The sequence below is a fragment of the Caretta caretta genome, chromosome 11 (assembly GCF_965140235.1).
Source record: "Caretta caretta isolate rCarCar2 chromosome 11, rCarCar1.hap1, whole genome shotgun sequence".
Classification (NCBI taxonomy): domain Eukaryota; kingdom Metazoa; phylum Chordata; order Testudines; family Cheloniidae; genus Caretta; species Caretta caretta.
Genome location: NC_134216.1, coordinates 81045370 through 81058935, shown reverse-complemented (window position 1 = coordinate 81058935; position 13566 = coordinate 81045370). Strand labels below are relative to the sequence as shown.

The 13566-nt window shown below is 51.4% G+C and overlaps 1 protein-coding gene across 3 annotated transcripts; it reads left to right on the top strand.

Moving 5' to 3' along the window:
- Positions 1-1410: 1410 nt before the first annotated feature.
- Positions 1411-9868, top strand: LOC125644666 (uncharacterized). 3 transcript variants are annotated; one of them, XR_007359084.2, is made up of 3 exons: positions 1411-1804; positions 6431-9221; positions 9307-9868. XR_007359084.2 is itself a non-coding variant. In XM_048868952.2 (2 exons), exons 1-2 carry the CDS (start codon positions 1517-1519, stop codon positions 7778-7780), a joined length of 1638 nt encoding a protein of 545 aa, XP_048724909.1. In that variant the 5' UTR covers positions 1411-1516; the 3' UTR covers positions 7781-9868. The 3 variants fall into 3 exon arrangements, 2 of the variants coding, with proteins under 2 accessions (XP_048724909.1, XP_048724910.1); XM_048868952.2 differs by having other exon boundaries at positions 6431-9868; XM_048868953.2 differs by lacking the exon at positions 1411-1804 and adding an exon at positions 1817-2722 and having other exon boundaries at positions 6431-9868.
- Positions 9869-13566: the final 3698 nt, after the last annotated feature.

Below are 13566 nucleotides of genomic sequence, written 5' to 3'. Positions count from 1 at the left end.
GAGGGATAGGATACAGAAGGACCTAGACAAATTGGAGGATTGGGCCAAAAGAAATCTGATGAGGTTCAATAAGGATAAGTGCAGGGTCCTGCACTTAGGACGGAAGAACCCAATGCACAGCTACAGACTAGGGACCGAATGGCTAGGCAGCAGTTCTGCGGAAAAGGACCTAGGGGTGACAGTGGACGAGAAGCTGGATATGAGTCAGCAGTGTGCCCTTGTTGCCAAGAAGGCCAATGGCATTTTGGGATGTATAAGTAGGGGCATAGCGAGCAGATCGAGGGACGTGATCGTTCCCCTCTATTCGACATTGGTGAGGCCTCATCTGGAGTACTGTGTCCAGTTTTGGGCCCCACACTACAAGAAGGATGTGGATAAATTGGAGAGAGTCCAGCGAAGGGCAACAAAAATGATTAGGGGTCTGGAACACATGACTTATGAGGAAAGGCTGAGGGAGCTGGGATTGTTTAGCCTGCAGAAGAGAAGAATGAGGGGGGATTTGATAGCTGCTTTCAACTACCTGAAAAGGGGTTCCAAAGAGGATGGCTCTAGACTGTTCTCAATGGTAGCAGATGACAGAACGAGGAGTAATGGTCTCAAGCTGCAGTGGGGGAGGTTTAGATTGGATATTAGGAAAAACTTTTTCACTAAGAGGGTGGTGAAACACTGGAATGCGTTACCTAGGGAGGTGGTAGAATCTCCTTCCTTAGAGGTTTTTAAGGTCAGGCTTTTGACAAAGCCCTGGCTGGGATGATTTAACTGGGAATTGGTCCTGCTTCGAGCAGGGGGTTGGACTAGATGACCTTCTGGGGTCCCTTCCAACCCTGATATTCTATGATTCTATAACCTTAGAGACTAACCAATTTATTTGAGCATGAGCTTTCGTGAGTTACGGCTCACTTCATCAGATGTGTTTACTTGGCTAGCCCCTGGCAAGGAGCCTGCAAAGAACAAAATCACACACAGCTCCCAGGATCCTATAAATAGGAGGGGACCTAGCGAGGGTGTGACAAATTGCAGGTGCCCAGCACTCAGTGCTAATGTCTCACCGAACTGAGAAGGATAATTTAATAGACCTCAGACTTTGGTCAAGCCTGTCTAGCCCTTAGACAATCGTCAAGCTTGTTCCTGTGTATAAGGGGCAGGAGGGGGGGCAGAATGGAAAATTTTAAGCAGAACAATTTGTAATAGACAGGCATGTTAAAGTATAACCACAACAGTAGTGTTAGAAAGGATGTTAAACCACAAGAGAAACATTTGTGAATAACAGGAAAAAGCTTGTTTTTCTATAGCCCAAATAAGGGCGCTTGTTTTAATAGATTCCTAATAAGGCAAAATATCGATGCGGAAGTGTAACCGGTTGTGGTTTTAAGCTATATACACTCCTGTGTTTCTGTATTTGGCAAAGCAGCGTGCCCTGGCTGTCTCTCAATTGCATGCACATGCTTGAAATAAGTGGGCCTCAGGCTGGTTCTGATCCAAACACAACGCGTGGTCATTTTTCCACAACAGAACCATGGACTTGCTGATGCTCCTGGGCTGCGTCTCGCTGTGGGTGGGGCTGGCGCTGGCTGAAGTGGGGTCGTTCAGTGAGTGCAGAAACTTTTTCTACCACAGAGCTGAGCCACAGGGCTTGGACGTGGCTAACACAGCCGAGATCTGCCAGAAGTACAACAATCTATACTACTTTGCAACCCTCTATGACAGGGCCAACCGGATCCCGTGCTGGTCGGCGTACAAGCTGGGTGATGCTGCCTGCCCAGGGCAGGCCAAGAAGATGAGCCAGTGGTTTGTGGAGCCCCAGGTCAGTCCCAGAGCTCTGTCTAATGCACTCCAGGGGTCGGAATTGCTTAGGCAGCCCATGAATAAGGGGGTGCAAGGAGAAATGGGTGGAGAAGGAAAAGGGGAGGGGTCACTCTTCAAGAGAGCTTGGGCCATGGGATGCTCTGTCGCGCAGATAATTGGGCCGTGGGATGCCCTGCCGCACGGGGAATTGGGCCGTGGGATGCCCTGCCGCACGGGGAATTGGGCCGTGGGACGCCCAGTTGCTGCTGCCTTCATTGTTCTTGGACTCTCTTGGATCTCTGTCTGGGTCTGGACCCTAGATCTTGGCTTGATCATCCTGCTCCAGCGATGCAATCCTCTGCAGCTCGTTTAACTTCCCAGCACGTACCCTTCTCCTCCTGCCCAGCTCAGTGATGCTCGTCTCAGGAAGGTGGATGTATGTCATGTCTTGCTGTCTTCTGGGACTAAACTTCTTTTTACCGCTGCAAGTTAATTATTGCAGAATACTCTTGGTGCATTCAATGTCCCACCCTCTGCACCCACTCTCATGGATTCCCCAGGATCTGTGCTATGCCCCAGCTTTTAAATAATCTCTTGAAGATACCCCTTTAATGGGCCAGACAACCCCCCCTCCCACCAAGGGTCCCACGGTTCCTTAAGGGCGATCCCCACAGCCTCAGTGCCACTGAGACTGAGCCTTGTTGGGGTCCAGCACTCCAGCTTCACACCGTGAGCTCTGCCCAGCAAATCCAGTTGAGGTAGATTCCTGGTCAGAGACTTGTCCCCTCTTCAGGGATCAATGCACCTCGGCAGATATTTGCAGTGACACCCGGCAGCCTTTTCCAAACAGACCAGAAGGGTTATTAGTCAACTGGAATGAAGCATCGGGAAGGGCTTTAAACTAGGTTCACCGGGGGAAGGAGACCAAAGCCCTGAGGTAAGTGGGGAAGTGGGATACTGGGAGGAAGCACAAGCAGGAGCACGTGAGAGGGGAGGGCTCCTGCCTCATACTGAGAAAGAGGGGCGATCAGCAAGTTATATCAAGTGCCTATACTCAAATGCACAAAGCCTGGGAAACAAGCAGGGAGAACTGGAAGTCCTGGCACAGTCAAGGAATTAGGATGTGATTGGAATAACAGAGACTTGGTGGGATAACTCACATGACTGGAGTACTCTCATGGATGGATATAAACTGTTCAGGAAGGACAGGCAGGGCAGAAAAGGTGGGGGAGTTGCACTGTATGTAAGGGAGCAGTATGACTGCTCAGAGCTCAAGTATGAAACTGCAGAAAAATCTGAGAGTCTCTGGATTAATTTTAGAAGTGTGAGCAACAAGGGTGATGTCGTGGTGGGAGTCTACTATAGACCACCGGACCAGGGGGATGAGGTGGACGAGGCTTTCTTCCAGCAACTCGCAGAAGTTACTAGATCGCACGCCCTAGTTCTCATGGGAGACTTCAATTACCCTGATATCTGCTGGGAGAGCAATACAGCGGTGCACAGACAATCTAGGAAGTTTTTGGAAAGTGTAGGGGACAATTTCCTGGTGCAAGTGCTGGAGGAACCAACTAGGGGCAAAGCTCTTCTTGACGTGCTGCTCACAAACGGGGAAGAATTAGTAAAGGAAGCAAAAGTGGATGGGAACCTGGGAGGCAGTGACCATGAGATGGTCGAGTTCAGGATCCTGACACAGGGAAGAAAGGAGAGCAGCAGAATACGGACCCCAGACTTCAGAAAAGCAGACTTTGACTCCCTCAGGGAACTGATGGGCAGGATCCCCTGGGAGAATAACATGAGGGGGAAAGGAGTCCAGGAGAGCTGGCTGTATTTTAAAGAATCCTTATTGAGGTTACAGGGACAAACCATCCCGATGTGTAGAAAGAATAGTAAATATGGCAGGTGACCAGCTTGGCTTAACAGTGAAATCCTTGCTGATCTTAAATACAAAAAAGAAGCTTACAAGAAGTGGAAGACAGGACAAATGACCAGGGATGAGTATAAAAATATTGCTTGGGCATGCAGGAGTGATATCACAAAGGCCAAATCACACCTGGAGTTGCAGCTAGCAAGAGATGTTAAGAGTAACAAGAAGGGTTTCTTCAGGTATGTTAGCAACAAGAAGAAAGTCAAGGTAAGTGTGGGCTCCTTACTGAATGAGGGAGGCAACCTAGTGGCAGAGAATGTGGAAAAAGCTAATGTACTCAATGCTTTTTTTGCCCCTGTCTTCACGAACAAGGTCAGCTCCCAGACTACTGCACTGGGCAGCACAGCATGGGGAGGAGGGGACCAGCCCTCTGTGGAGAAAGAAGTGGTTCGGGACTATTTAGAAAAGCTGGACGTGCACAAGTCCATGGGGCCGGATGCACTGCATCCGAGAGTGCTAAAGGAGTTGGCGGATGTGATTGCAGAGCCATTGGCCGTTATCTTTGAAAACTTATGGCAATCAGGGGAGGTCCCGGACAACTGGAAAAAGGCTAATATAGTGCCCATCTTTAAAAAAGGAAAGAAGGAGGATCTTGGGAACTACAGGCCAGTCAGCCTAACCTCAGTCCCTGGAAAAATCATGGAGCAGGTCCTCAAGGAATCAATTGTGAAGCACTTAGAGGAGAGGAAAGTGATCAGGAACAGTCAGCATGGATTCACCAAGGGAAGGTCATGCCTGACTAATCTAATTGCCTTCTATGATGAGATAACTGGTTCTGTGGATGAAGGGAAAGCAGTGGATGTGTTGTTCCTTGACTTTAGCAAAGCTTTTGACACTGTCTCCCACAGTATTCTTGCCAGCAAGTTAAAGAAGTATGGGCTGGATGAATGCACTATAAGGTGGATAGAAAGCTGGCTAGATTGTCTGGCTCAACAGGTAGTGATCAATGGCTCCATGTCTAGCTGGCAGCCGGTATCAAGTGGAGTGCCCCAAGGGTCAGTCCTCGGGCTGGTTTTGTTCAATATCTTCATTAATGATCTGGAGGATGGCATGGATTGCACCCTCAGCAAGTTTGCAGATGACACTAAACTGGGAGGAGAGGTAGATATGCTGGAGGGTAGGGATAGGATACAGAGGGACCTAGACAAATTGGAGGATTGGGCCAAAAGAAATCTGATGAGGTTCAACAAGGACAAGTGCAGAGTCCTGCACTTAGGACGGAAGAATCCAATGCACCGCTACAGACTAGGGACCGAATGGCTCGGCAGCAGTTCGGCAGAAAAGGACGTAGGGGTTACAGTGGACGAGAAGCTAGGTATGAGTCAGCAGTGTGCCCTTGTTGCCAAGAAGCCCAATGGCATTTTAGGATGTATAAGGAGGGGCATTGCCAGCAGATCGAGGGATGTGATCGTTCCCCTCTATTCAACATTGGTGAGGCCTCCTCTGGAGTACTGGGTCCAGTTTTGGGCCCCACACTACAAGAAGGATGTGGAAAAACTGGAAAGAGTCCAGCGGAGGGCAACAAAAATGATTAGGGGACTGGGACACATGACTTATGAGGAGCGGCTGAGGGAACTGGGAATGTTTAGTCTACGGAAGAGAAGAATGAGGGGGGATTTGATAGCTGCTTTCAACTACCTGAAAGGGGGTTCCAAAGAGGATGGCTCTAGACTGTTCTCAGTGGTAGCAGATGACAGAACAAGGAGTAATGGTCTCAAGTTGCAGTGGGGGAGGTTTAGGTTGGATATTAGGAAAAACGTTTTCACTAGGAGGGTGGTGAAACACTGGAATGCATTGCCTAGGGAGTGGTGGAATCTCCTTCCTTAGAAGTTTTTAAGGTCAGGCTTGACAAAGCCCTGGCTGGGATAATTTAGTTGGGGATTGGTCCTGCTTTGAGCAGGGGGTTGGACTAGATGACCTCCTGAGGTCCCTTCCAACCCTGATATTCTATGAAGTCTTCAGGTTAGCAGAGGGAAGCAAAGGGGAAGACATGGTCCACCCTGGCCCAGCCAGCTCTGCACCCAGCCACGCTGTTGTGTAGGAAGGAATCACTTTGGCCCTGTCTCTCTGTATCTTTATCCATCAGTCTAAGGCATAAGCCCTGTGTCTCTGTGAGCTCAGTTCATAACCTTTCCAGGTGACACCTTCCCCCTTTGTTCTCTATCTCAGGCCTTTGCTGGGCTTCCCTGAAGAAAGATGGGGGGATCTCCTTCCTCCTGGCTGTGGGTCATGAGGTGTGAAGGTCCCAGCCACTAGGGTTTCCACTGTCTCTGCCAAACCCTCCGTGACCCAGTCATTCCTCCCCAGACAGCTACGTGACACACACACACCTCATGTCCTGGCATTTTGATGCTTCTATGCCTATTGGGTAGCAATCCCTAGTCCCGTAAGTCACTGCCCTGCACAGCATTCAGAAAACCATTACCGAAAATCCCCAATTCTGTCACACTGGGGCTGTGGGTGGGATTCCAGAGAATGGGGTAGGATCCTGGGGGTGGGAGGGGCAGGAAGTGATGTTCCTGGAGGAGGGAGGAGAGGGGGGGAGGCATGGGAAGGGAGGGATCCTGGGGGAAGGAGGGAGGGAAGGAAGGAAGACCCGAGGGAGGGAGGGACAGGGGTGAGATTCTGGGGGAGAGGCGAGTCCAGGGTCTGTGTGACATCCTACGAGAGGAAGGGGAAGCCCAAACAAAGCCAAGATGTTTTGACTTTGTGTGTCTCCAGCTGGCTGATCCGAGTAAGTCCCCAGAAATGAAGACGGAGGCTGAGTCAGCACTGAGCCTGGACGAGCGGAGGTCCAGCCAGGCCGTCAATGAGGATTATGAAGACACGTCATACGACCGGGGGCACCTGAACCCAAACGCCTTCCAGTGTAATGATGGCCGCACAGCCACCTTCACCCTCACCAACGCCGCCCCCATGGACCCCTGCTTCAACCGGATCCACTGGTACAGGCTGGAGGAAACCCTCAAGACACAGCTAACTGGGAGCTGCAGAAATGTGGGAGGCACCCCCTACCTGGTGACAGGAGCTGTTCCCAGTGACAGTAAGAAAATCCCCATAGAGGGGGAGGACAAGGAAGGGGACCGTAACCGGCCATACAACCGGGTCTCGGTGCCCACCCACATCTGGACAGCTGTTTGCTGCGACCATTGGGACAACAACCGCAAATTCTCCTTCTCCTTCATAGGAGAGAACAAGGAGGCATCCAGTCTTCAAATCATCCCTGTGGAGCAGCTAAACACAAACCTTTCACAGCTGTACAAGACTTCTGAGCCAGTCGAGGTCTTTGCAGATGACTGTGGCTCCAGGAGCCCGAAAGGACTACAGGTTTTGTCAGCAGTAAAGAAAGCCTTGTACAACAGCTTCCGGAACTTTGTAATAGACTCTTACTCCCAGCTCCTTCCACCGGCGAAAAGGAGTAAACTGGACAGGGAGACCACCCAGGTGATGACAAGCACAAACTTGGATCAGAACAAGATGCAGCTGACGAGCATTGGGTTCCTGATGGGTATTTCCAGCCTGGCAGACTGGCACAGTCAGTTTGAGAACACGTACAAACAGGACAACCTGGCCTGTGTGCTGGCCCCTGCTGTGGCTGGAGTGGCAAAGGCTTCCGGGATTTCGGACAGAGTCTGCACCCTCCAGGAGCAGAAACACCTGCCGAACTCTGGTGTAACAGCCAAAGGGTGGAGCTGTGTTGGGCAGACCTGTGGCGAGCATGGATACAAATACAGCTGGTGTTACACGTCTTACAAGAATGACTGGGATTACTGCTGTACGGAGAAGTGCACAGTGGATCCAGGGTCTAAACGATACGAGTGCCCACGAGGAGATGGTTCCACCACGGAATGCTCACCCCAGTACTCCACGGTGACCGTCTCTGGGAAGGCCTGTCGGGCTGACCATCCCTGTGGCCTTTATGAGACAAGTTACTTCTGGTGCTATACAGATTATCGAGACAACTGGGACTATTGCTGCTCCCCCCAGCACTACTGTGGGTACCACAGCTCTGACTACCAGTGGTGTTACAGCCAGGACCCAAAGGCAGCCTGGAGGGAGTGCACCCCGTGACACGCCCACTGGGGAGGGAAGGGGCAACTGGGTGCTTGTCTGGCTCCTTCACACCACAGCAGAGAAGAAATGAACCAGCTACCTTAATCTATTAGTGCTATAGGCCCTGCCCCACGGATGCAGAGACTCCACCCATTTCCTCTATCTGTCTCTTTAGATTTTAAAATGTCATTAAAAAAAAAAATCTCCCTCCCACCCAGAATCTTAGACAGCACCTTCAAGCCATTTCCACAGGAGAGTCTCTTCCACCGGCTGCCTTGGGTTCGAAGGTCTCCATGCAATAGGACTGGGCTCCATCTTTAAAACCAACTACAGACTTTGGATGACCGACTTCAGACACTTTAAAAAAGGGTGGTTTGCACAGCGTGCTGAGCACCCGGCCTCTCCGAAATGAGCCACCGTCGGGGGACATTTTTAAACGTGCCTCAGGAGTTTAGGAGCACAAGTCTCATTAGCAGTCACTGGAAGTGGTGCTCCTAAATCTCCTAGGTGGTTTGAAATTTATCCCCATAAAGCTTCTCATTTTGTGCACCCAAAACACAGGCATTTAAGCTTTGTCATCAGAATTGGTTGGGAAAAGTCGACGATGGCATCATTCAGATAGTTTTTAAAAGTCCTTTTGTGCAGGAATTTTCCACAGATTGGCTCAAATTTTAAGCAGTGAGGGGATTAGCCACTGGAGCAATGTACTGGGAATGTGATGGCTTTTCTGTCACTTCAGGTCTTTAAATCAGGCTAGGTCTAGGATATCGTGGTAAAAGATCTGTTCTCATCCAACAACACGATACTGGCCTCAGTGCAGGAATCTCTAGGTGAGGGTCTCTGGCTTGTGTGGCCCAGAAGCTCAGACATGATGGTTAGAAAGTTCCTTTCTGCCTCATTGATGTATATTAATCTATCAATCTGATCCACTTTTACCAAGATACCCTTGCAGTAACTGGGACCTGCAGATCTCTCCTAATTGTCAGATCACGTGCAGGGACGTGGCGTGGGTGGAAGTTCAGAAAACATTGCAATAACCTGTAACAGTGATGACAGATAGGAGGGTTACGAGAAGGGATCAGAAAGACAGGATTCGTCCAAACAAAAATGCAACCCCAGCACTGTATTAGGATCGTGACTGATAAACCAAGGAAGGACAGACTCAGAAATCAATTGATCAAACATGGTGTGTCAGAAATCAGGATAATTAGTGAATGAACTAATGAGGGGATTCTCCATTCCCCCTCCCCCACTCATCCTTTTTAGAGCTTCAAAAGGAGACTTTGGGGACCAGAAAGTGTGGAGTGGACTCCTGGGGGAAAAGCCAGCAGGCCTCTGGTTTGCTTCAGAGACTCTGTCCTTCATTGGTGAGCCTGGATCACCAGGCCATCCAGGCCAGCACCCTGACGAGGACACCTGGCCATCACTGCTAGACCAGCAAACACCCTGCTTGATACAGGTGAGCTCCTGCTCTGTCTGCCCTCTCCTCACGTATCGCTTTCCTTTCTCCATTCTCTTCCTCCCCTCGTATCTCTCTCTCTCAGCTGTTCCCGACCCTGCAGCCAGCTGCACGACATGGCGCCAGCGTGACAGGAGGCTCTTTCCTGTAAGGACCAGTGAAGGAGAGGGGCCTAGCCAGACCAGCCAGATGAGGTCCCTGACCAGCGTAGCGAGCCGGGGCAAGAGCAACAGGTATCATGGCCAATCTGCCAGCCCAGAGCCAAAGCCTACATCCGTGACTGACCAGCCACCTGGTGTCCTGACAGCATCAACCAAAGCTGTATTTCCCCCATTCATAATGTGCTGTCTCGTCTCCCCCGTTGTGTCTGTCTGCCTTGTCAAGATCAGGAAAGGGAACCGTCATTCACAGGAATCAGCTCAGAGCCCCACCACAGAACTAGTCCTTTCGTCTCCAATACAAAGGGTCTCCCAACGGGACGAGATACTCTAACCAATATCCTCCCTCTGAAAAAGGGGCTTGCAGAGGCTTCGATTAAATTTCTCTTCCTTAATGCTCCATTTCAGTCCCAGAATGATTTGTGCTTTGTTTTCAATCCTTTTTCTCATGTGTAGCCTAATCAATCAATTATTAAACTGTGGCATGGATTTTCTAGTGTGTTGTCATGATTCTGAGCAGGCCACGGTCGCTGAACTCACCATGACAGGTTTCAGAGTAGCAGCTGTGTTAGTCTGTATCCGCAAAAAGAAAAGGAGGACTTGTGGCACCTAAGAGACTAACAAATTTATTTGAGCATAAGCTTTCGTGAGCTACAGCTCACTTCATCGGATGCATGTAGTGGAAAATACAGTGGGGAGATTTTATATACACAGAGAACATGAAACAATGGGTGTTACCATACACACTGTAACAAGAGTGATCAGGTAAGGTGAGCTATTACCAACAGGAAAGCGGGGGGGAGCGGGGGGGAGGAACCTTTTGCAGTGATAATCAAGGTGGGCCATTTCCAACAGTTGACAAGAATGTGTGAGGAACGGTGGGGAGGGAATAGTTTTACTTTGTGAAATGACCCATCCGCTCCCAGTCTCTATTCAAGCCTAAGTTAATTGTATCCAGTTTGCAAATTAATTCCAATTCAGCAGTCTCTCGTTGGAGTCTGTTTTTGAAGTTTTTGTATTGAAGAATTGCAACTTTTAGGTCTGTAATCAAGTGACCAAAGAGATTGAAGTGTTCTCCGACTGGTTTTTGAATGTTATAATTCTTGACATCTGATTTGTGTCCATTTATTCTTTTACGTAGAGGCTGTCCAGTTTGACCAATGTACATGGCAGAGTGGCATTGCTGGCACATGATGGCATATATCACATTGGTAGATGTGCAGGTGAAGGAGCCTCTGATCATGTGGCTGATGTGATTAGGCCCTATGATGGTGTCCCCTGAATAGATATGTGGACACAGTTGGCAACGGGCTTTGTTGCAAGGATAGAACTCACCATGTGTCCCTGCTGTACAGTGACAGGGCTAGGTTAACACCTTTGACTCTCTGGGCCCATTAATGCCATTGAAATGATCACACCATGCCCCAAACTTTCTGTTCTGGGTTCCTCTCTGCATCAAGGATCCAGAGAGTCCCTGTTAACTCCTTTGGGGATAAGAACTGTGGGCTGGTGCAAGGCTGGAATGAGTGAAATGCTCAGAACTTTTGCGAACTGAATAGATATTTGGTGCACTGAACCCTTGGGGGACATTGTTGTCACGGAGTGTGGGGGAGTCCAGGCCCTGCACCCCTCTTCCTGGGATCCACTGAGACTCTCAGCCAGCCAGTAAAACAGAAGGTTTATTGGACAACAGGAACACAGTCCACAACAGAGCTTGTGGGTACAACCAGGACCCCTCAATCACGTCCTTCTGGGGGAGCAGGGAGCTTAGACCCCAGCTCTGGGGTTCCCTGTGTTCCTCCCCCCAGCCTCCAAACTGCCAACTAAACTCACCCCGCAGGTTCCCTGCTGCAGCCTCTGTTCACATTCCTGGGCAGAGGTGTTACCTCCCCCTCCCCCTCCTGGCTCAGGTGACAGGCTCTCAGGTCTCCCATCCCCAGGGCACATTCCCAGGTCAACACTCCCCCCTCCCTGCTGAGTCACATCGTCACATCTCTCCCCCCTTCGAGACTGAACTGAGCGGGGTCACTGTGACCAGTGACCTGGGGAAGTTCGGGGCCCCCTCTCCGGGACAGCGCATCCGCTATCAGGTTGGCACTTCCCTTCACGTGGACCACGTCCATGTCGTAATCCTGCAGGAGCAGGCTCCATCTCAGGAGCTTGGCGTTGGCTCCTTTCATCTGGTGCAGCCAGGTCAGGGGCGAGTGGTCGGTGTACACGGTGAAGTGCCGCCCGAAGAGATAGGGCTCTAGTTTCTTGAGGGCCCACACCATGGCCAGGCACTCCTTCTCGATGGCCGCGTAGTGTTGCTCCCGGGGTAGCAACTTCTTGCTCAGGTACACGATGGGGTGTCTCTCCCCCTTTTCATCCTCCTGCATTAACACCGCCCCCAGTCCCGTGTCGGAGGCGTCGGTGAACACCACAAAGGGCTTGTCAAAGTCTGGGTTTGCCAGAACTGGGCCACTGACCAGAGCCTCCTTCAGCGCCCGGAAAGCCTCCTGGCACTGCTCGGTCCAGACCACCTTGTCTGGTTTCCCCTTCTTGCATAGCTCAGTGATGGGGGTGGCTATGGCGCTAAAGTGAGGCACAAATCTTCGGTAGTATCCTGCCATCCCAATAAAGGCTTGGACCTGCTTTTTGGTGTGGGGAGCGGGCCAGTCTCTGATCACCTCCACCTTGGCTGGTTCCGGCTTTAGGCGGCCGCTCCCCACCCGATGGCCCAGGTAAGACACTTCCGCCATCCCCACCTTGCACTTCTCCGCTTTTACAGTCAGCCCAGCCCCCTGGAGTCGGTCCAGCACTTGTCTAACCTGGGACACATGGTCCTCCCAGGTCTGGCTAAAGACACAGATGTCATCAATATATGCCACGGCAAAACTCTCCATCCCCCTCAGGAGCTGGTCCACTAGGCGCTGGAAGGTGGCCGGCGCTCCCTTGAGGCCGAAAGGCAGGGTCAGGAACTCATAGAGCCCCAGAGGGGTGATAAAGGCCGATTTCAGCCGGGCATCTGCATCCAGCGGCACTTGCCAGTAGCCCTTTGTAAGGTCCATGGTGGTAAGGTACCGAGCTCCTCCCAGCTTGTCTAGGAGCTCATCAGGCCTGGGCATGGGGTAGGCATCAGATACTGTGATGGCATTGAGCTTCCGATAGTCCACGCAGAACCGGACCGACCCATCCTTTTTGGGGACCAGCACCACCGGCGAGGCCCAAGGGCTGGCAGATGGCTGGATCACCCCCAAAGCCAGCATGTCCCGGACCTCTCTTTCCAGGTCCTGAGCAGTTTTCCCTGTGACTCGGAAGGGGGAGCATCTTATCGGCGGGTGCGACCCTGTCTGCACCCGGTGGACAGTCAGATTAGTGCGTCCAGGCTGGTTGGAAAACAGCTGTCGGTACGGATGCAGCACCTCCCTGACCTCAGCTTGCTGGGCAGGGGTTAGCTGATCCGAGAGGGGAATTGTTTCCAGGGGGGAACCAGCTCTGGTCCCAGGGAATAGATCTACTAAAGGGTCATCTCCCTGCTCTTCCCACTGTCCACACACGGCAAACACCACATTCCCCCTGGCATAATATGGCTTCATCATATTCACATGGTACACCCGGCGGTGGTGCGCCCGGTTCGACAGCTCTACCACATAGTTTACCTCATTGAGCTGCTTGACGACCTTGAAAGGGCCCTCCCAGGCGGCCTGTAGTTTGTTCTTTCTCACTGGGATGAGAACCATCACCGGATCCCCGGTGGCGTAGGCACGGGCCCTTGCCGTGCGGTCATACCAGACCTTCTGCTTCTTCTGGGCTCTGGCCAGATTCTCCCTGGCCAGGCCCATGAGTTCAGCAAGTCTCTCTCGGAAGATCAGGACATACTCCACCACTGACTCTCCATCGGGAGTGGCCTTCCCCTCCCACTCGTCTCTCATCAGGTCCAGGGGGCCCCTCACCCTCCTTCCATATAACAGTTCGAAAGGCGAAAATCCGGTAGACTCCTGTGGCACCTCCCTGTACGCGAACAGCAGGTGAGGTAAGTACTTGTCCCAATCCTGCGGGTGCTGGTTCATAAAGGTTTTCAGCATCATCTTTAGCGTCCCGTTAAACCTCTCCACCAGCCCGTTGGACTGGGGGTGATAAGCTGAGGCCCAGTCGTGCCGGACCCCACATTTCTCCCACAAGCACCGGAGCAGGGCCGACATGAA

Bases quoted from the DNA above. Each gene is read 5' to 3' on its own strand.
- LOC125644666 (XM_048868952.2), top strand. From the start codon at position 1,517: ATGGACTTGCTGATGCTCCTGGGCTGCGTCTCGCTGTGGGTGGGGCTG. The intron at 1,805-6,430 runs GTCAGTCCCAGA...GTGTGTCTCCAG, and splicing joins AGTGGTTTGTGGAGCCCCAG to CTGGCTGATCCGAGTAAGTC.